We start from the raw sequence: 22,788 nt of genomic DNA on the forward strand, positions 1-22,788 counted from the left end.
GGATACGGATACGTGTGGAGTGTTTCATACGTTCTAACCGTCGATTTTCGTCCGTATTTTGACACGAAACAGATCAATACGGAGCAATACTACCGGAAACTGTGGGGGCGCTATTGAGTTTGTAGTACAAAATGTCAACAAAATCACGAAGAAGGTTAGAATTCTGGGCTTTAAACAATGGTGAGATTCGAGGAACAACTTGCGGAGCTTTTCGGCAACTACCCACACATATGATGTGTCGTGTCCGGGGAACAGGGCCAAACAAAAAGTTTACTTACGGAGCAAACACAACAAAATCACGTCTTGGACCGTCGCCATGTTTGATCAGTGACGAATCATTGGCGCTCAGCACTGCCACCTAGAGGAAATACTGGTTATTGCGCACCTCAACGGACGGAGGTTTGAAGGAGTCAACGGATAGAACGTACGGACAAAAATACGGACGTGTAGGCCAAACGTAGGGTATGAATGGGCCTTAAGTGAGTTCCCGACCAAGTCTCATCTTCACAATAACCAAGCTCAAGTTGTTCACCACCTTCTCCATCTTTCTGGCAGAACCCGTGAGACCTTCAAACCTCAGAAAGAACCATCCATTTCCAACCATACAACAAACCTTTTAAAATCTACCTTTTCGTCAGTCATTGCGTTCTTCAGAGTCACATTTACATAAATATGACACCCCACCCTGAATCTAAATCCAGAACTGAAAGAACCATGAGAGCTTTGCCATAGGCTGAGTGTTGTTGAGGAAAATAAATATCTTAGTTGTATTCATATGGGAGAGCGGGGTTGTTGACTGTCTCCCTCTTTCAGGGAGAGTAAACATGCAGTTGGGTTTTTTGGCGGGGGGGGGGGGGGGGTCATTTGGCTTGACGCTTTGCAGAGCAGAACAGTCTCTTTGTAAAGGACCACATAGACAGGCGAGGCAGGTAACTCAGCGGAGGAGGGCAGTGAGTGTAGTAAAGGATGTCTTTGTGAACTTAGATCAGACTAAAGCAGCAATGTCTGGGAGAAGCACGTAGGTTCACTGGTAATGTAACTCTTGTCTCCGTTGGCAATTCCTAATGAATTAAATATGCATATTACAATGTTTACCTCTGATCAATGACTTCTCATCTCAGCGCTGTGTGTCCCGTAACATCATCAGGGACCCCTCACCCCCCCACCATGGACTGTTCTCCCTGCTGCCCTCTGGGAAGAGGCTCCTCAGCATCTGCTGCAGGTCCAACAGGTTCTCCAGGTTCTGCAGGTTCTCCAGGTTCTGCAGGTTCTGCAGGTTCTGCAGGTCCTCCAGGTTCTGCAGGTTCTCCAGGTTCTGCAGGTCCTCCAGGTGCTGCAGGTCCACCAGGTGCTGCAGGTCCTCCAGGTTCTGCAGGTTCTCCAGGTTCTGCAGGTCCTCCAGGTGCTGCAGGTCCTCCAGGTGCTGCAGGTCCACCAGGTGCTGCAGGTCCTCCAGGTTCTCCAGGTGCTGCAGGTCCACCAGGTGCTGCAGGTCCTCCAGGTTCTGCAGGTTCTCCAGGTTCTGCAGGTTCTCCAGGTTCTGCAGGTCCTCCAGGTGCTGCAGGTCCTCCAGGTTCTGCAGCAGCTTTTTCCCTGCTGCCATCAGACTGTAGAACTGCTGAACTATAAAATATAAACTCTGCACAACATTCACATATTTCCACATTTTGCATCATTGCATCTCCATCCCAGCATTACAGATGCTGCCGAACTCTTAGTTTTTGTAATATTCTGGTGTCCATCTTGGTTTATGTTTAATTTTTGATCAGTTAGTTCACTCTCCTGCCTCCGGTTTTATTTCTGGTCTAGGTCTCGTGTTGGATTCTTTCATAGCTTCTGCAAAGTTTTAGTTTATTTAGTCATGGTTCCTGTACTTACATTAGTTTCTGATTTTTATTAGGTGCTTGTGTTTTTGCTCTGTCTTAGTTTTTGTTTTCTTTCTAGGGTGTAGTTTGTATGATTACTTTAGTTCAGTATTTTGTCTAGTTCAGTTCTGTCCTGTTTCCTGCCACTTGTCCTGTCACTCTTTCAGCCACTTCTCCTCCTTCTGATTACTTCCACCTGTTGTGTTTAATTAGCTCTCCCTCTCTCCTTTGTTCTCCTGCCTATTTATACCTGCCTCAGTTCTCTGCTCCCTGCCAGAACGTCACATATGTGTTGCTTTCCTCATCCACCTGTCCGGTAAGAGTTTCCCAGCATTCTTGTTATTTGCCTGTCTGATTTCTTGTCCTTATCCCATTGCCTATTTTTTGAGTCTGCCCGGTTCGTCTATTTTTGTTTTTGCCCTCCTTGGATGTCTTCTCTGTACCTGGCTGTGGATTGTTTTCTGTATACCTGCCTGATCCTCCCTCGTCATCACTCCAATAAATCCTGTGAAGCATAAAAGTCAAGTGTCTGGCTGAATACCGGGTTCATCTTCTGATCACAAATCATTACACCCTTTGCACAATCTAATTCTGTACATACAAATGGTTTTAAAAATACTTACCTGTACACTGTGACTTCTCCTGCATTGTCTACATTTATATTGTTTACTTTTAAATCACTGCTGCACCTTATACTGTAATCTAATGTTTACTGCAATTTACAAGCTGTACGCACCCTGTGCATACAAAATGACAAATAAAGTTGTCTAAGTCTAAGTCTCATTTATTGTCAAATCTTAAACCGGGGTAAAAATGGGCCTTCAGAGCGAAGCAGGATTAGGCCAGTACTTTAAATTTATAGTGTCTAGTAGAATGCCGACACATGAAACTCAGCGAGATGTGTTTTTCTTATTGAAAATAACCTTGACAGTCATGTTATTTTGCTTTGTCTTGCCAACTTTATTTCAAACAAATAACATTACAAAGAGGACCTTCAACACAATTCAGTCAGAATAGAATAACAAAATTAAGATAAACTAAACATCAACATGTACAATACAGTTGTTTAGCTACAGTCTACAGAGTAGAATATAAAAAGTAAAAGTAAAATAAACATATGCAAAATGGGTAAAATGAAACACTGTGCGCCTTTTAGTCTATACTAATCTAATCTATTCCAGTCTATAAATGCTTCTTAGCACAAGCAGTGAAATACATAAAATAAAACATATGATAAATGGGCAGTTAAAGCAAAAAGAAAAGTAAAAACATAAACGAGGGATCTGTGTGTGAGATAAAGTTGTTTTTGCAAGTTGTTTCAACAGATGCAGCATACGCTTATAAATCATTTAGTTAAAATCATTAAATGAGGGTTTTTCCATATAATTTCATGTTGTGGACATAATTTTTTGCTAGGATTTATAAATATATTTCATCTGCAGGAAAGGCCCAATTGTTAAAGATTAGCAATACTTACAATTTTGATGAACCAAATTTCTTTCTGCAAGGATTCTTTGCAATTCCGACTGAAGTATTGTGACATGAGAACACTCCACAATTAATGTTCAATACTTTGGCCGTCACCCTGACAAAACGAGCAATTGTTGCCAAAACCTTTATTAAGAGACGCAGTGGCAGATTTGCCACATTCAACATGGCGGACGCTCTGACGCATCGCAGCAGAGGCAGACCCCGCCCACCGAGGCGTCTACATTTATGATGTCTATGGCGTTTATAAGCAGTGTTCTGGTCCGTCTAAGCTGCACGCGTGTGCATTCACGCACAGCATCTGGAAATAAAGCTGAACTTTAAACAAAATAATGAGAAACCACGGTTTTTTTGTTTGCAATTAATGATGGGCTGGTGTGTGTTATTGAAATAACTGATATGTTCATCTTTTCGCCATGGGTCACCAATCCTTCTAGGTTGGTTGTTTAACCAACTTTGAACAGAGGAGGAGGCCTTAGGTTCCAACTCTCTAAAATTTATAACACAGCAACAGGGTTGATTCCTACCAAACTTCACCTCAATGCTCACCTCCATACAATGAGCACAAGATCACTTTAACTCTCACCCTCATTCAGGTGATCAAACATCGTTCCTTTAAGCCAGGCTAATAACGACCCTAACGACTCCTCGTTACAGAGGAGTGGACCAGTTTCTGTCCAATCTGCTGGCTTAACGGCTTTAACGACCGCCCATTACTAAGAAGTGGACCTGTTTCTGCTGAATCTGCATGTTATCTAAGTCATTACAGGCCTTTGTTAGGCAGTAGTATAAAGCTGGTTAGTCCACATTACTCCAGACTTTATGAATTGAGAAAGCTTCTTGGAGAGGAAGCGAAACGTCTTTAACTATGGAAAACAAGTCCAGTTGCTTTGTTTTTTACCTTTTTTTGGAATGACCATGACCTGATGACGGAGAATCTTCACCCGCGTAACAGACTCGATATCAAAACATTGAGACAACTTAATTTTTTAATAAAGATTAGTAAAAAAAAAAAAAAGCCACACATGTTTACTTGGAGGTTATTACGTAATGATACAGGTTCACATTATTTATTGACTGTATCTAAAAACAAATTAAAAAATCATTTTTTATTCAAATGTAAATATAATACAATGAATAAATGAGTGTGGGCTGAACAGAACGGGGGTCAGAGAGAGGGGGAGAGACATGCAGCAAAGGATCATGGGTGCGCCGCACCGGGGGGTACAACCTCCGGATGTGGGGTGCAATGGCTGACCCTTGGGTCACTGCTGTGCCCCCGCATTGCAGCGGTCTGAAACTGGGACCAGACGTCCTCAGGGAGGCGGCGGCCGTGCTGTTCATGATACCTACAGGGAGCAGGACAGAAGGATTACAATGCTGGCCGTCACACAGCAGGTGTAACATGTGGATGTCCACTGCTTCTCATGAATCCAGCTGCATATCATGTTGCATTTAGCCTAAACTGCTACATTCAGACACACGATGCATGGAACAGAGTTTGCATGCTTAAAGTCAGGCTAACTGGTTGACTTTGCCATTTCTAGTTTGAAACTCAGGTTTTGTTTTACATATATAAACATTTTTTACACTTGCTGCATTTCTTTTTGACTGGGGACCTAATGGAAGGACACCCACCTCTGTTTCTCTCTGATGAGTCTCAGATTCTTCAGCATGTTGGATTTGTAAGAAGCCACCAGATCGCGATGCTTCTCATCCAACTGTTTCCCCACAGGGCTCTGCTTCACCTTCTCCCAATCCTCGCTGGTCTAAGCGTAGCAGACAACACCAAAACATTAGAGTCCCAGACTGGCGGTCAGAACGCACGCTCACACATTCCCAGTCAGTGGCTCACCATGTCCTTGAAGGCCTCTCCATGGTAATAGCTCTTGGATGGAGGGTAGGCTATTCCCTCCTCCAACAACTGATCCAGGCTGGAGGCCACCAGGTGCAGCTCTTCTTCGTCGTAGCCGTAAACTTGCTGGTCCTCGCATGTCATCAAGACAAGCTGCTCGCAGGGGTACGACGTTCCCGTCACGTAACCCAGGACCTGCACCTTGACCGTGGTGGGAAAGTAGAACTTGCCCCATCCGTTCACCACCGCAGGCAGGTCCCTGTACTCTGTGTCCTCCACAGGGGCTATGGTCAGCGTGGCCCCAACAGGACTCTCTAGGCTGAAGCTTTTGCGTCTGTTCTTAGAAACCTCCTCTGACACCCATTTCAGATACTCTGGACCTGAAGCACATCACAGACATCAGCAAAGTAGGAAGAAAAAACACAAAACTTCAAAAATAATCAGTACAGGTGTATGTAACTTACCTTTTATACCCTCGCTGCGTAGCAAATCACTCGCTCTCAATCTGAGAGATAGAAAAAACAGATAAAACGTCATAAAATGCCCCAGTCAAGCAACCAGCCTTATCCAGGCTCTTTGTTGGGGTCAGCAGCATACGTTTCACTATTGTTCTCTTTCATTCTTGTCCGTCCTGCTTAGAAGTGGCATCACCAACTCGATGAATGGCATTGCCCCGCGCTCAACAGAGGTTAGGCTTTCCCCTTTAGCCTCAGGACCAACGTTTGCCCCTCTAGCTGTCGGCCGGGTCTTTCAGATTTCAAGTTCAGTGCAATTTTATCTCTTTGAATAGCGTCAATTGACAAGACGTCATCTCATGGTGCTTTACGAAGTCATTTCAATCGAATCATCCAGCCAGATTAAAAAGTCTTCCATCAAAGGAAAAGCAGCAGATTAACTTGCATCATTGACTCCTGAAAAAGCATGTGGCGACAGTGGGCAGTCGCCTGCATCGTGGCGTTGACTTTGCAGATTAACGTGTAGAAATGCAACATTCTTCAGACTACGGCAGCCGTTTCTTTTTCAAACGCTGCAGGGGCCGAGCAACACGTTTACATGTACGGGTGCAACAGACGAGCGCCGCGAGGCAACACACGCGTTTCTAGCGCTGAGAAAAGCGTGCTAATTTCTATGCACCAATACTTGTTTGGGGCTCTTTTTGCAGGAATTATTGCATGAATGCGGCGTGGCATGCAGGTGCTCAGCCTGTGGCTCTGTTAAGGTCTTCAGGAAGCCCAGGTTGCTCGTCACATTTCTTCCTCTCGTCTCTTCTCTCCCTGACGTCTCGCCAGCTAGCACTCGCCAGCCCATGACTTTTCTCATCTTCGTTCACGTTTAGACACCAGCTTGTCTTTGGCTGTGCAGTTTAGTGTCAATTTTCAGAGTTGATTTACCTTTCAGGTGTGGAGAGCAGCAAGGCCCTTCACCTGCGTACCGTGTGCAAAGAACAGCAGGACGACATGAGACCACAACAGCAGTGGGTTTTGGTACGGGCGGAGCGGGCAACCGAGCGAGGCGGCTACTTTCTCTAGACGCATACGGGCTGGTACAAGCCCTTCAAAAAGCAAATGAAAGGTGATCCGACTGCGCCGCCAAAGCAGTTTCCTGTTATCCACCGATCACATCACCTTGTAGGGAAATGCTGAGTTTGGCCTCGTCCTCAGCTTTTATTTCTAGCGTACGGCATCATAGTGCCACTTTACTAAGGAGGAACATTGACTTTCAACAGCAAACTCTCTCTCTCTCTCCAAATGCTGCCAATCCGGCTGCAGTGGAAAATGTTCCAGACTGACTCAGACTCACCACATGCTGAAACCACTGGCATCATTCACTCATAATAAGTAACTGATACTTACGGGGGAAACTCCTCCTTTCTGTTTTCCTGTCAATTGAAACAACAACAAGCAAATAAATACAATATTTCCTCATACGTACATATGTAAACTGCTTACTGACAACAATGGCTTCATCGGTTAAGGTGCAGAAAGTGCTATGAATGCACTTTGAGAAAGAAAAATAGAATAATTACAGACTATCTGCCAAAATAAAGGCCTAGGGGAACAGATGAGAAAGTAACCAAACTAGATTTAGCTGATTTTCACTTGAAGTCTTAACATGGAACAGAAACAACTCAGCAATAAAATGAACGGAAGAAAAAAAAACTCCCGTGGAAGCGTTGCAAGTATTGTTGAATAATTTCACCGTATAAAGTTTCTGTTCAAGGTAACCAGTTTGACTTTTACCTAGACAACTTGTTCAAAGACACAGTGCTATCCTGTTGTGTATTTCAAAATAAAACTTTAGAAAGCCATACAGTAATAAAACTCTGACTGGGACTTAATAAAACTAATAAAACTTAGTTTTATTCCTGTATCGCCTTGCCATCAAGTCCCAGAGTTTTTTTTTTTTATTACTCTTTTAGAGACAAATAAGGAAGGTTAAGGCAAAACTAAATATGTGAATCCAGACTTATTTGCTTTTAACGTGTCAACATTTGTTCCCGTTGCGTTGAAATAATTACAGACGTACGCAGAAAATTCGTGCTGCGCTACAATGAGGGCGTTCATCAAAACGCCACGTTTGCTTTGGTTTCTTGTTCAGGGAAGCGAGGAAACGCTCTCATCGTTATGATCTTGGTGTTTTAATATTTACTCTGAAAAACCTCACATTACCACCGAACTTATTTATTATTTTATAATATATATTTTGTATATAATATATAATATGTATTTTTATTTAGCTCCACTATGTTTAGTCTATAATGTATTTCGAAATTGGACTTAATGTGTTTTGGACTTTATAAAAAATAATTATAAAGAAGATAGTCCACATATCTATGGCTCATAATGCCTGTTAAGAAAGTCAAATAAAATAAAGTCGCTACCTTCTCTGAGGGATCCATCTCTCCACCTTGTTGTTCTCAGCTGTGAACTTCCTCAATGCGCGCGATCGGATGAGTTGTTCGCCTCATAATAAACGTAGACGCCTCGGTGGACGGGTTCTGCCCACAGACATGAATACGTAGACGCCGCGTCCTCGGGTGAGAGGCGTGCCGTCAGAGCGGCCATCTTAGGTCAGACCAAGCTGCAGTCAGACAGAATACACGTCAATTCAGGAAAATGTACTTTATGTTTTCAGACACTCTGAATCCGGTGAATTCTCAATCGATTTCCAGATAAATCAACTGACTGAAAACGTCACCCCTTTAGGGGCTACATGGGACCAATTGATTGAATTAAATTATTGTCTAACTTAATATATAATTTCGATTTTGTACTGAAAGTAAGCAAACTTCCAGAGCTACGTCCCAGGAAGCCCGACTTTTACTCCGCTTATGGGTGCACAAATAAAATGACACCAGGAACCAGATCCTGGGGAATTACCTTCCATAAGGAAGATTTTATAATATATAATCCTCATGCTTTACAGTTACAGTTTTTCTGGCATAAACACAATATGTGCTAATGGGTAGCAGGGATGGAAGCAGAGAAAAGTACATTAAACACCAAAAACAAACAAAATGGTCCTAAATTACTGGATAGACATGAATTTAGTGGGGTGCGGGGGGGGGGGGGGGGGGGGGGTTAAAATATTATACAGTTTTTGCTATGATTTTGTAATGTATTTGATTCTAAGATGCGTTATTAGGTTTTTTGTTGATTCCGCCCCCCCCCCCTCCCAGATCGTGGTTTGTAATATATAATTTTTAAATGCTGTTATGAGCACCTTTGCTCTCACTTGTCTGTATATAGTTTTGCTCCTATGTAGATCAGTGCTGTTGTCTGTAGATCGGTGTCTGTGTGTGTATATATATATATATATATATATATATATATATATATATATATATATATATATATATATATATATAGGAAGAAAGAGAGAGAGATTTATGTGTGTATAATTTGTGTGTATATTAGATTAATATGTAACTGCAAAATATGTAAGTGCGTGCACATTTTTCATCCAGTTTGACTTCAGTTTAAATAGTTTTGGTTCTGAATAAATATGTGTAATCTGTCTGAAAGGTGACCAGCATTGTGCACATATGATTAAAATGAGATCTGAGCTCCTCCTATTCATTTTGACAGCAGCTGTCTGATCTGTGGTCTGACCCAAGATGGCCGCCCTGTAGGCACGTCGGCCCAGCGGCCGGCAGCGACCAATGGGGCGTCTACGTATATGATGTCTATGGTTCTGCCCATAGACATAATATAAGAGTAGATCCCGCATTGACTGTCGCTGCGCAGGAATCACCGCCGCCATCTTGGAGCGGTCGACCTGCTACCCTAACCTGCTGATTCAAGATGAACACACTAATGATACCTCAGCACTGTGCGGATTATTTTTGTTTAAATTGAGGGACTATTGACGTCTGGGCTCGAGGGCTAACTTTTCACATGTAAGATTAAAAGAAATTGTTTATATTAAAATGTGATTTTTCTAATATTAGGTAGAGAGATACAGGTTCTACACGTCCAAGTTTTTGTGACTTAGTCTCTCCAAAATTGCATCTGCTCCGTGAAGGCATCAGAGCAGAATCATTTTGCCCAGAGGTAATTATGTTCTTCTCCCGATAAAAACACAAGATTAAAATGATGATGATTAAAATTATTATTTTACAGCACAGTAGTTATTTGTAAAAAACAAAAAACGCTCATACAATACTTTTATTTGTTAAACAAATGCTTGGACCTGTAAAACGGGCCTGTGTTTTGTTCTTTGGTTTCAATGTGTCTGTTCATATAGTAATAAAAAAAAAACTATAAAAATGTATGAGTGGCTGTCAGGGAGGTGCAGGGGGGGGCGGAGGGGGCTTGAGCACCTGCCCCTTGGTGCCCAAAGTGCCCTTTTGTCAGTGTTTTTTTTTTATTTTTTTATGTGTGTGTGTGTGTGTGTGTGCATGTCCAAAATCATAATAATTTAGATCTACCCTGGCCGGTTACATGATCCACATAACGTCCCCTCACTCTGCCCTACTTTTCCTCTCCCAGCTCCGCTGCCTCGCGCTGGCCGGTCTGTCCTGCCCCTTTAAATCTGCAGCACACGTGACTGTGCTCTGTGCTGTTTAACTCCACTGTCATTGGTTATACTGCTTTAAATCCCGCCTCCCCTCTTTCTGATTGGCTGTTTTCTAGTGCGTCTGTGTGCGTTCTTGCTAGGAGCGCAAGATTTAAGTGTCGATTCATACCGGGATACTGCGGTTACCACAATTAATACTAGACTACGAAACTAGTCCCAGTTAAGAAGCTAAATATTATCAGCACTAAAATAGGTGAAAGCTGCTGAGTGCAGTTCTGTAAAGAAGCAGGAGAGACTGTTTGGATTTGTGGAACTTGAGAAATGTAAGTAACCAACATTAGCATCTCAAAATAGCATCAAATGCTGAAGTATATGTAATATTCTGAGTTCTATTCTGGTTTATGTTAGTTGTTAGTTTTCCTTCTCTCTCCTGTCTTTTATTATCTGACTGTTTTGAGTTCTGTCTTGTCTAGATTCTTGTTTTTCTGTTTTAATTTATCCTGTTAGGTCTTTAGAAGCTTCTTAGTTTAGGTTTGGTTTTTTTGATCTGTTTTTGTTTTGAGCCTCACCACTGATGTCTGGTGTCAGCTTTTGACCAGCGGAGGCTCCACGTTGAATATAGAGGCAGGACCATCAATAACTTTTGAGGTGGTTTATTTAAGGACTTGCACCACACACACTGAACAACAACAACAATGTCTGCCTTTTATAACAGTGCACCCTGAGTGTCTTGCTAGCATGAACCAATGAAGGGGATGATCAGAAAATAATAAACAACCATACTTACACAAATCAACACCCAAAAACAATAAATGAAACCTAACAAATATTTACATAAATGCAAATCATTTTAACTAAACAACTCTAAAGTCAATCAAAATAATACTTCAAATTAAACATAATTCCTTAAAGCCCTACCCTCCTTCCAAATGGTTTGCTCCAAGAGCTTTCAGCAGCACCTGCAGCTTGTTTCTCCCTTGGTTGAACAAGCTAGCGACACGTGGCAGTTAGCTACAGAGCGTCGTGTGGAGAGTGGAAGCATTTACGCGTTATTTTGGCGAGTATTAAGGTGGTTTTTGGCATAATCTGGGCTGTTAGTGGATCTAGATGGCTAGTTGTAGTGGAGGGTGTTCAGAAGATGAAAATATGGATACAGGATGGTCTATGATAGAAAATAGAAGAGGGGGAGGGGGAAAGGATAAAGGTAAAAAGGGAATAAATGCCGGTAAAAGGTCTCTTGAAGATGAGGAAGAAAGAGTTGAAATAAAAAAGAAAATAATGATGGAAGACTTTAAAGTTATTTTAAAGTTTAAGGCTGGACAAGATATGATTGGGATAAGTCCCATCAATCTATCAAATGGATTAAAGAAAGTTATTGGAGATGTAGAACTAGCTAAAGTTTTAAGAGATGGGAGCCTGCTTATTATTTGTAAGAATGCTGAGCAAAAGAATAAGGCTGTAAAACCACAAATGGTATGCAAAAAAGAAGTGTTAGAAAGAAAGGTAGTGGGGGAAGAAAGAGGGGTGAAAGGGGTAATATCAGGGATCCCTGTTGGAGAAAATTTGGAAGAGCTTAAGAAAGTAATGAAAGGAGGAGAGATTATAGGCATCAAAAGATTGCAAGCTTTTAGGAATGGGGAGAAAATGGACAGTACATCTATTCTATTAGATTTCAAAGATAAAATTCTGCCTGATAAGGTGATGGTTGGTTACATGAGTTTTAATGTAAGAGCTTATATTCCACCCCCTCTAAGATGTTATAAATGTCAAAGATATGGTCATACTGCGAATGTTTGTAAAGGTAAACAGAGATGTGGTAGATGTGGAGGTGAACACTCTTATGGTGAGTGTGGAAATAACCCAGTTAAATGTTGTAATTGTGGAGGAAATCATACTGCAGCATATGCAGGATGTATGGTTAGGAAAGAAGCAGCTGAAATTCAAAAAGTTAAAATTGATAAGAGAATTACATATGCTGAAGCAGTGAAAGAGGTGAAAAATATTGGAAATGATCCAAAAACAAATTATGGAAAAGAAGAAGGGATACATAAAAATCAGTGTAATGTCACGTTAGAAAAACTAATTCCTTTTCTTGCGTATATCATTAATGCTCAGAACAAGCAAGAACTAAGACTGAAAAAAAAAAAATTATAGTAAAGGCAGCTACAAAGTTTTTTAATGTCAAAGATCTGTCGTGGGAAAAAATTCATGATGAACTTAGACATGGGGAAGGATCATCTGAAAATGAGGCTTCTTTAATTGTTGCGTAATTCAAATTCTACAATGGAACGCTCGAAGTTTAATAGCTAATGGACAGGAATTTAAAGGTTTCATAAATAATTTAAATACAAAACCAGACATAATATGTATTCAAGAAACATGGCTTAAATCATCACTGAAATTTAATATTCATGGTTACTCAGTTTTACGTAAAGATAGAATAAATGGGAATGGAGGAGGATGTGCCATATTTATAAAAGAAAATATTAAATTCATTCAGCTTCAAATAATAACAGACCTAGAACTTATTGCTGTAGAAGTTTGGACAAATAATGGAAGTATCAAAATAATAAATTATTATAATCCTTGTAAAAAATTGGAAAAATTAAAACTTGAAACAATCCTAAGACATTGGAGAGGGAAGATAATTTGGTGCGGGGATTTTAATGCACACAGCACTTTACGGGGAGAGCAAGATGATTATAATGGAGGAGTTTTAGAAGAAGTGATTGAAGAAAAAGAATTGGTAGTGTTAAATAATGGTGTAGGCACTCGGGTGGATTTGATAAGAGGGAAAGAATCAGTTATTGATCTGACTTTGGTGTCGCAATCTTTTGCGGATAATTGCAGCTGGAGAGTATGCAAAAAAGTACAATAGGAAGTGATCATTATCCAATTTTTATTGAGGTAGATACATAGCACGGAGAATCTAAATAGTAAAGAAAAAAAGGACGTGAAATTACATTACAGAATCAAAATGAATTACTGTGTAATGATGAAGATAATGAGGACATTATTAATATAAATTTCTCTTTAATAGAATTGAATAAAGCATTGGAAAATTCCAGTAAATCAACTCCTGGGAATGATCAAATTAGTTACAGTATGCTAAGTAATCTTAGTGAATTGAGTAAAAAAATATTATTAGAATTTTATAATAAGGTATGGAAGGAAGGAATATTACCTGACAAGTGGAAAGAAGCAATTGTTATACCTATTTGTAAACCTGGTAAAGATCCTCACTCAGCTGAGAGTTACAGGCCAATAGCTTTAACATCATGTATTGGTAAGATTATGGAAAAAATGGTAAACAATAGATTAATTTATTATTTAGAGTTGAAAGAGAAGATTAAATCCTATCAATTTGGTTTTAGAAAAGGTAGAAGTACAATAGATTCTGCATTATGTCTGGAACATGAAATTAGACGGGCTCAGATTAATAAGGAGAGTTTAATAGCAATTTTTTTAGATATAGAAAAAGCTTATGATATGTTATGGAAAGAAGGATTGTTAATTAAAGTAAAACAAATGGGGATAAGGGGCAGAATATATAGATGGATTAAAAAAAATTTAATGGAAAGAAATATAAAAGTAAAGGTAGGTGGTGAATTAAGTTCAAGGCATCAAATAGAAAATGGCACTCCCCAAGGTAGTATAATAAGTCCTATGCTATTTATTATAATGATTAATGATATTTTTAATAATATAGATAAATCTTTTGGTGTTTCATTATTTGCAGATGATGGCCTTATTTGGAAGAGGGGAAGAAATGTTGAATTTGTAAATAGGAAACTACAAGAGGCGTTACATAGTATAGAAGCTTGGGCTTTAGAATGGGGATTTAGAATCTCAATATCTAAATCTAAGGTTGTTGTTTTTACTAATAGAAAGTTAAATATTATTGCAAATCTCAAATTATATGAGAATGTTATTGAAAGGATAGATCAAATAAAATATTTAGGATTCTGGTTTGATAAAATACTTACATGGAAGACTCATGTTAATAAAATAGTTGGAAAAAGTAAAGAAATCTTAAATATAATGAGGTGTTTAAGAGGAAAAGAATGGGGAGCTGATAGGAAAGTTTTAAAAACAATTTACACTGGTCTAATCAGGTCAGTTTTTGATTATGGATGTATTTTATATAATTCAGCTTCAAATAGTTTATTAAAAACCATAGATAGAATACAATATAAAGCATTAAGACTTTGTTGTGGAGCGATGAAAAGTACCCCAATTTCAGCTCTACAAGTTGAGATGGGTGAGATGCCGTTGGAGCTTAGAAGGAAACAATTAGCCATAACTTACTGGGCAAATATTAAAGGACATAAAGAAAGTTATCCTCCATATATGATGTTACAACCTTGTCAAGAAAAAGAAAAAAAGCAAATAAATAGTTTTGGATGGATTATAAAAAATGAAATAAGAGAGATAGGATTAAATCATAGTTTAATTAGTCCTGTGATTGTTATTCCTGTTATTCAACCATGGATAATTGAGCTAGCGGAAGTTGATTTAAGTTTACTGGAAAAAGGAAGACAATTAGAAAAGAAAGAGGTGGAAAATTATATTGGAAATGAATATGCGGAATATATACAAATATATACAGATGCCTCTAAAATGTCAAATAATAATATAGGAATAGCTTTTGTAATTCTGGAATTAGATATTATGAGAAATAAAAGAATAACAGACAAATTAACAGTATATACAGGTGAATTAATGGCTATTTTAATGGCTCTAGAATGGGTTGAGGAAACAAGAGAGAGAGCGGTTGTAATCTGTTCAGATTCAAGTAGTGCATTAGTAAGTATTGTAGAACAAAATTCAGAATCAAGGCAAGATATTATAGTTGATATTAATCAGTTAATGTTTAGGATTAAAAGTTATGGATCTCTGGTCAAATTAGTTTGGGTTCCTGCTCACATTGGAGTAGTAGGGAATGAGCTGGCAGATAGTTTTGCTAAGAATGCAGCAAAAAAGTCTATTGTTGATTTAAATATTAAAATGAGTAAAAATGAGGTTAAAAATATTAGTAAAGTGTATATTAAGAATAAATGGCAGGAACAGTGGGATAAAGGAAGCAATGCCAGATTTTATTATAGCATCCAAAGAAAAGTTGGAGAATTTAGGAAATGTAGCAGGAATAAAAAAGAAGAAGATATTATATCTAGATTAAGGTTTGGACATACAGGTTTAAACAGTACTCTTAAAATAATTAATAAACATGATACAGGTTTCTGTAGTTATTGTGGGAAATTAGAAACAATACAACATTTTTTTTAGAATGTAGTAAGTATGTTCGAAAAAGGAAGGAGTTAATTAGAAATTTAAATAGGAATAAAAATAAGTGAGATATTAGAAGTTTGCTTCAAAGATCATCGGGGGATGTAGTTTTTAATAGTATTTTTAATTTTCTAAGGAGAACAGGTATTATGGGAAGATTATAGTGGTTTTACATCTGATCCATACTCCAGTCTAGAAGGTTTCGGTAATGCACCTAAAAGTTGTTTGCCAACCGCCATTAAAAAAAAAAAAAACAAGAAGAAGAAGAAGAAGAAGTTTCTCCCTTAAGCTGCCACACCCTGCTGAGAAGCCAAACCAGGAAGAGGTAGGTGCTTACAACTAAACAAGAGTTCTGTCAAAACAAGAAAATAAACATCTGGAAATTTAAGGAAACATAAATTGACATTCATATATTGACACTTCCTTCACAGAACAGATGGCCAGTCCCCCTGCATCTCAAGAAGGTACACCTAAATGTCTGAACAAAAATACAACAAAAATAATACAACAATGCAACTGTTTAGACTGTAATTCAATCAATAATTTGTTTCTTGATGTAATGGAAGCTATCTCCATTACATCTGGTCTAATTACTTACTCTGCACACCTGCCTAACTCCACCCCTGCTGCAATCACCTCTCACCGGCTTCACCTGATTCCACCTCCATATAAACTGTTGAGACCAGACATCAGAGCCAGGTCGTCTGTTTGAGTATGGGTGAGTCTCCTCCTGCAAGTTCTGTTATGTTTAGCTTTTTGAATTTCTACCACCTTGTCTCCAAAAACCTGTGCCGTTCTGTCTGTTCCTGCCTGGCCTGCCCCGTGAGTCTGTCTGTTTCTGTGCCGTCTTTTGGGTTAACGGTTCCTTTTGGTTTTTGTCCCTGTTTCACTTTTTGTTAATAAAAGAAGATTCTACACTGAACCTCTGCTGGTCTGGTTGTGTTCTGGGTCTCCTGCTCCGATCTTTACAGTATAATGCATTTATCAACAGAAACCTAATCTGTTTTATAAAACTAAATATATAAAGATTTACTGCACATTTAAACATTAACAACTCACTATTGTTAGGGAAATAATTAGTTGTCTGAGAGGATGTAGGTAAGGAGAAGCGGTTATCTACACTTCAGATATATGATGTAAGAAATGTGTTTGGAATGTTAAGATAAATTACACGAAATGGGCTAAAGAGAGTAACTACAGCCCAGTTGTACTTTTGTTGAAGTTTGAATTTAATATTTGAAATGCTGTCAGTGTCAGTGACACTTCTACTTCCAGTGCAAAGTAAATACAATACATTTATTTGCAGTCCCTTGAATGTACAATTTTGCTGTGTTTTATGATGCAGACAGAGATTAAGAAAATAAGGTTGGGGTTTATCTCTGCAGATTTCTATATCTTCTAAAGAAAATACAGGATATATCTAGACAACAGACATATTTTGAATATATTTGGTTTAATAGGCACGTATTTACCATCTGTCTCTGTTGCTGGTAAGTTCAAATGCAAACTTTTTCAAAGTGGGGAAAAAGTCCCAATTCGACATTCATCAGATCGGACCCTGCTTTATAATAATAATTGAACTTTATTGATCTAACAATGGAGAAATTCACTCTGCATCTTTACCCATTACCTTAGGGAGCAGTGGGCTGCCACTGTTCAGCGCCAGGGGAGCAATCAGGGGTTAAGGGTCTTGCTCAGGGACCCAGAATGGTAGTCTGTGGGAGTTGAACTCAGAACCTCTGGGACCCAATCTCAATGCTCTAACCACTAGGCCACCAGATTAACAAAAAGCATCTAGTGTGTGCCGTGCTTATTAAATTTGTATAAATGTAGCAAGAAATACTGCTTTTCTCTTTAGACAGAAGAAACGCGTCACAATGCTAAAGTCAAGCATAAAGAAATAGGAGCATGCATACTGCGTAGGACCAATGATGTCAGACCAATGAAGCTTTGGGCCAATAGTGTCCCTAGGGTTAAAGTTCAAATCAAAGTTCAAATCAAACCTACGCCCTTGATTCCATGTTACATTCTTTATAGTATGGGTTGGTACATTTCAACCGGTTGTATAGCAAGGTATGTTTCTGTATCGTGTTTTAAATCCGTGCCCCATGTGCCCTCTTTTAACTTTGAGCACCTGCCCCTCCAACAGTCTCTGCACGGCCCTGGTACTGAATGTGTATACCAACTGTGCAATACCTTGAGGCCAGGTTAATGGAAATTAGTGAGAGTGGACACTTAAAATACTTCCAAAATCTTAATTTATTAACACTGTAAAATGTAAACTCCAGCACAGCAACAATTCAGAGAGAGAGAGAGAGAGAGAGAGAGAGAGAGAGAGAGAGAGAGAGAGAGGTAGGTAGGTAGGTAGGTAGGTAGGTAGGTAGGTAGGTAGGTAGGTAGGTAGGTCAATCACACATTATCACGTTACATCATCATAGTTATACAAGAGCAGCTTTGTCAGCAACCCACTCTTCTCAGCCACCTTATCTATCACTGTGTCTGTGTCTAATGCCATGAGGATGTCTTTTCAGTGGCCATCAACAGAAATGCCTCCAGCTTGCTTGCAGACAGCTTGCTCCTAAGTCTGGACTTGATGAACTTGAGCGTAGAGAAGGTTCTTTCACAGGCCACTTGGGTAAGGAAAGGCTCAGCAAGAACTTCTAAGCAAGCCCAAGGAGATGATAAGCATCTGAGAACATGTTAAGCCGCTGTAGAATCTGGTAGCAGCACAGTGGGCAATTTTTACAGGAGGCACAGGTTTTACCCCCTATATCCGTTTCCTCTTCTTGTCCTTCAGCTCCACCTTCTACTGTTCTAGTCATGTAATCTTCAAGATGGGATGCTTTCAGTCTGTCCCACTGTCCTGCTAAACATTTCAGCTCTGATTGGAGATTGTCCACTGTTGCACTAGTGCTGAATTTCATCAGACATCTACTCAAAACTTCCAGAGCATTGTTGGGCAGAGTATTGGTCCAGAGCTGTTCAAAGTTCCTGGGATCCAGCCATGCTAAATCGGCGAAAAGAGTGCCATGTGTCATAAACCTTCCAAGAATAGCCTCATAGCATCAGTTGAGCATCAGTTTGAGGCTCATCTTGAGCCATTTCTCCTCCTTTAGTTTTTCTTTCCTTTCTAGTTTCTGAGGCAATGCACTTTGTTATAAGAATTATTATTCTGAAGTCACTATGGCCTCACACCACTCGGACAGAGGAGGCCTGGAGACCTGATGTCTGTGTAGAAGATCCACTGTTTGCTGATTGCAAGGCCAAATGCTGCAGCTGCTGAGGGATACTGATTGTTTACGATAGACTGTCTTTGTTTTGTCTCATGGGAAGGCCACGGTGCAGTATTAGGGGAAGCCCGAAAAGCGACACAGGGGGAGACAGGGCAGACGCAGACTGGAGCAGAACCGTGGGGTGTGATTACTTTCCATCTATGTGAATCTCTGCTCTGTTTCTCAATAAAAGTGCTGGAACTATATCACCACCGTCTCCTTCTTCAGTAACTCAGGGAGGTCAGTTATCTGTTCAGAACTCCCATAACAACTTTCAATTTCAATGTCCGTTTCCTCCTCTCTTTTTTCAATATTCTCATTTGTACATTGCACAAAAGTGTCTGCTGCAGCTTTCACACCTGAAAAATCTCTAGCAATGCTTTTCAGGGCTTCTTGTGTTGTAATCACATACGATGGGCTGAAAGGATATCCACGCCTTCTGTCTGGAGGTATTTAGACAGGGGTGTTGTTTGTTCAAATATTCGCAGGAATATCTGAGCAGTTAATATAGTTTCGTATTTCAAGAGGCCCTCTTTCAACCCTCGTGCTTTGGCTCCTACTGATGCTTTTTCGTGAGCTTTGTTTTCTATGGATACCAGAGTCAGGACTGCATCTGCAAACAAACAATTTTGGGGTTTCCCAAAATGTCCAAACACTTTTTTTAGAGCATTATGTTTTGACCACCATCTTGTCTCCCCAATTGGAGAGAGGCATCTATGGCTTCTGTCTTGGGCTTGGTTCTCCCACACATTGACCCTTTGATAGGAGTCCTTGATGAAGACCGCAATTTCATTCAACAGACCCAACAATGATCCACTTTCAATGACAGTTTGCGTAGTGTCAGAAAGCACAAGATTGAGCACATGTGCATAGCACCATACATGGACATGAGCTGGTGACTGAGATGTCATCAGTGCTGAAAATCCTTTCTATGTGCCTTGCATATTTAAATCGCCACCAGGTGGCATCTGTACAATAGGCGGCCTTTTACATTGGACAGTAGGCGGTATTTCACATTATGTACAATCCGCAGTACCATGAATAGGACATTTGGCGGCATTATAATAAAGGGGCAGTCTGAGAGACAGATGACAACATGTAACATATATAAGGAGCATTAAAGCCCTATATAGAGGGCCTACGGGGTTTAGCAGAGTGGGCAATGACATTTCCCACCACCTAAAGGAGCAGGGTTTGAAACCAACCTTAGCCAATACTTTTTTCAATTTTTCCAATGGTAAATGAAGTCACTGATGACATTGGAATAATTATTAATCAACCAATAGGTGAATAAGGGGTGTGGCTGGAGGGATAACCATTTAACCATTGCCATGGCAACTGTGACGTTCATGTTCATGTGGCAGAGTGGATAGCATGATGCGCTACCACCTGTAGGAGCTGGGTACGAAACCCCCCTGGTTCTTCAGTTTAGTTATTTTTTCTATAATTGTTAATGGCTACATATTATGGTTATTACGGCTCGACTTTCATCACCATAGGGGCTGGGCCAGGTGGAGAGATAACGCCGCTCCCACACGTTCAAAAGCCACTTCGGTAAAGCCTCATTGGCTTTTTGCTTTTTGAATTGACATTTAATTTTTGTGTACATATTTATGGAACGGAGAACCGGGGGAATGCACCGAGCTTCTATTATTATTTTTATTATAATAATGAAGGGAGACATTTGTTGAAGAACACTTATTTTAATTAAATATAAAAATATATTGCTCTTAAATAAGCAGCAAGTACTCAGCAAACATTATAAAACACAGCAAAGTATTACAAAAAAACACAGCAAACCAATAAAATAGATTAAAATAAATACAAATTGTGCAATACAAATAGTTGTTTAAAACAACAATATATAGATTTATATTTATGTATGTATATGTTATCTGTTTTCTTTTTAGAAACACAGCAGTGCTACAAAAAACACAGCAAACCAAAAAACTTACATTTAAAGAACTAAAGATGTGCTAAGCGTGGTCACAACAAAGTAGTATATTTACATATTGCAATTATTTTTAATTCTACTTTTTTAAGTAGAAACAAAGTATAGTAAATAAAATATATAAACTATTTTTTAAGAGGCTTCCTTACACGTAACATGCGCCTTTGAGGGGTTGATCTAAGTTGCCGCTGTCTTAACCTGTACCTCAATTGCGGACTGACACTCTTTCTTTTAATTTGGGGGGGGGGGGGGGTCCTGCCTGGAGAATGCAGGGTGGGAGGTGACCCGGACTCTGGGCTGGTGGACTCTTCGTCTGTGGTGGTTCCTGATGTGCGTAGAATGTCCGTAGAACTGAGTTCCTCCAGCTGTGGTTTCTAAAACATTAATACAGCATATTTCTTAGATGTATATCTAATTATACATATATTTATTTATTAGATGTAATAAGGTACATCAATGCAAACGACATCACACATACATTTTGCTGAGGGGGCTCCGCACTACTGTCACTGGAGGACTCTGACAAAGTCAGCATCGGCGTTTCCTCTTTCAATGGGGACAATGTTTGCACTGGTTTGATGGCCAGCTCAAAGTTTCTCTGATGCGGGCCAGTTGTGCAGTGGTGAGGTGAAGTGCATAATATTTGTCTACGGTTGAGGTGTCATTTTCTGGCGGGCATTGGGGGAGAGGATGTTCCTGGCCTGGAAAATTAGAGGAAATTACTTATGATTAATATCATTAGTATGACATCATTATTACTTCTAGTTCACTGCATTAAAGGTGCATATAACTGCTTACATAGGTCGCTATAGAGGTCCGGAAGTCCGTGAATGTCGGGGTGCCTGGTAGACCCATGTCTGCCCAGGCTAGTTGCATGTGGGTGAGCAGTTTATGGATCGTCGTGTGGTTTTCCGTGAAGAAGACAAAATCTGTGGTTGGATTCAGTTGCTCACGGATCATCAGCCACTGCTCAAACCACCCAAACTCCTCAATGGTTAGATACAGCTGTGCCGGACCAAAGGCACAGTTGGTTTTGTGCTCTTTGACCTGTAGTGCAAAGGAGAGGTTATGTTGCTGGACACATGGGAAAAGAGAACAAATGCTTTTTGTTAAACAGCACACTTACATTAATGAACGAAACCGCCATCCCCCAATCTTGCCTCCTGCTGGGCCTCATCCACCTCTGACACAGTCATGTTCTTCAGGACACCTGTCCTGTGCCCATACAAACTGGCCAGGTAGACGCTCACGTACCCGTGGAACCTCCTGCGGTTTTCGGGACTGGGGTCCGCGGACAGCTGATCTAAAACACACCATAACAATTTACAGGTTAGGGTGGGGACATTTGGCGGAGGCACAGCTGCTCCGCAATGGCTGTATGTACAACAACTGTACATATGGCCTCACCAAGAATTTCGGGGATTCTCTGCCTTGCCGTGACCTGGCAACTGTGGAGGTCCCGCCTGGAGATAGCGGAGCTCATTTTGCGCTTCTTGATCCTAATCTGGCGGATCACTACACGTCTGCCGAGCTTGGAGATGGAGGAAGAAATAGCCCTGACCACTGCCACTAATGAGGCGTTCGGGACCCTGGATGCTGAGGGCGGTGTGTCCCTGAAGTATGCCAGGAACTCGGATGTGTTGACCAGATAGGATTTTATTGTGGTGACAGCCTTCCCCTCATTAAGGAGATAATCGGGCCACCTCTTCATAGGAGAGTAAATATGAATTAAAATGGAACACATCCATCCATCCATCCCCTAACATCGGGGACAGAAAGCAGCATTTCACATGGGACACTTACTGGTGTATTCTCCGAATGTTGGGGAGGAACATCCAGTTCTGGAGCATGGTTTGCCCTTCTGTGAGGAACGCCAAGAAAAGCATGATCCGCCGGACTTTTGGTTCTCCTCGTGTTTCTTTGTTCCACAGGAGCCCTTGAGGTGCAGCCAATACTCCTCGAGGTATTCCACTGAATACAGAATCAAGTTAGCTTGAATGCATAACAGAATTAGGGGGGGATTGTGGAAAGCAGTGGCATTACTCACAGAAC

The 22,788-nt window shown here is 40.2% G+C and overlaps 3 protein-coding genes and 2 long non-coding RNA genes across 6 annotated transcripts in view; 2 read left to right on the forward strand and 3 right to left on the reverse strand.

Moving 5' to 3' along the window:
- Positions 1-4,255: 4,255 nt before the first annotated feature.
- On the reverse strand, positions 4,256-8,177 carry LOC105931974. The gene is made up of 6 exons (XM_036133865.1): positions 8,090-8,177; positions 7,062-7,087; positions 5,673-5,713; positions 5,209-5,588; positions 4,992-5,122; positions 4,256-4,702 (listed from the first exon to the last, which is right to left on the reverse strand). Exons 1-6 carry the CDS (start codon positions 8,105-8,107, stop codon positions 4,555-4,557), a joined length of 744 nt encoding a protein of 247 aa, XP_035989758.1. The 5' UTR covers positions 8,108-8,177; the 3' UTR covers positions 4,256-4,554.
- A 3,144-nt stretch (positions 8,178-11,321) lies between these two features.
- LOC118561624 lies at positions 11,322-12,532 on the forward strand. Of its 2 annotated transcripts, none has more exons than XM_036133859.1 (2): positions 11,322-12,255; positions 12,425-12,532. In XM_036133859.1, exons 1-2 carry the CDS (start codon positions 11,335-11,337, stop codon positions 12,437-12,439), a joined length of 936 nt encoding a protein of 311 aa, XP_035989752.1. In that variant the 5' UTR covers positions 11,322-11,334; the 3' UTR covers positions 12,440-12,532. The 2 variants fall into 2 exon arrangements, with proteins under 2 accessions (XP_035989752.1, XP_035989753.1); XM_036133860.1 differs by having other exon boundaries at positions 11,322-12,261; positions 12,431-12,508.
- A 2,638-nt stretch (positions 12,533-15,170) lies between these two features.
- On the forward strand, positions 15,171-16,530 carry LOC118561629. The gene is made up of 3 exons (XR_004930178.1): positions 15,171-15,838; positions 15,945-15,977; positions 16,200-16,530. It is a non-coding gene; the product is annotated as an uncharacterized LOC118561629 (long non-coding RNA).
- A 4,181-nt stretch (positions 16,531-20,711) lies between these two features.
- Positions 20,712-21,777, reverse strand: LOC118561627. Its single transcript, XR_004930176.1, has 3 exons — positions 21,535-21,777; positions 21,215-21,437; positions 20,712-21,110 (listed from the first exon to the last, which is right to left on the reverse strand). It is a non-coding gene; the product is annotated as an uncharacterized LOC118561627 (long non-coding RNA).
- Positions 21,778-21,863: 86 nt separating this feature from the next.
- Positions 21,864-22,788, reverse strand: part of LOC118561591 — a 1,099-nt gene continuing 174 nt past the window's right edge. The window contains exons 1-4 of the mRNA XM_036133746.1: positions 22,784-22,788; positions 22,540-22,707; positions 22,144-22,441; positions 21,864-22,039 (exon numbers count right to left, since the gene is read on the reverse strand). The exon at positions 22,784-22,788 is cut by the window's right edge and continues 174 nt beyond it. Coding sequence (XP_035989639.1) covers positions 21,864-22,039; positions 22,144-22,441; positions 22,540-22,707; positions 22,784-22,788 — 647 coding nt within the window. The remainder of the gene's footprint in view (positions 22,040-22,143; positions 22,442-22,539; positions 22,708-22,783) is intronic.

Source organism: Fundulus heteroclitus, unplaced genomic scaffold, assembly GCF_011125445.2.
Source record: "Fundulus heteroclitus isolate FHET01 unplaced genomic scaffold, MU-UCD_Fhet_4.1 scaffold_68, whole genome shotgun sequence".
Classification (NCBI taxonomy): domain Eukaryota; kingdom Metazoa; phylum Chordata; class Actinopteri; order Cyprinodontiformes; family Fundulidae; genus Fundulus; species Fundulus heteroclitus.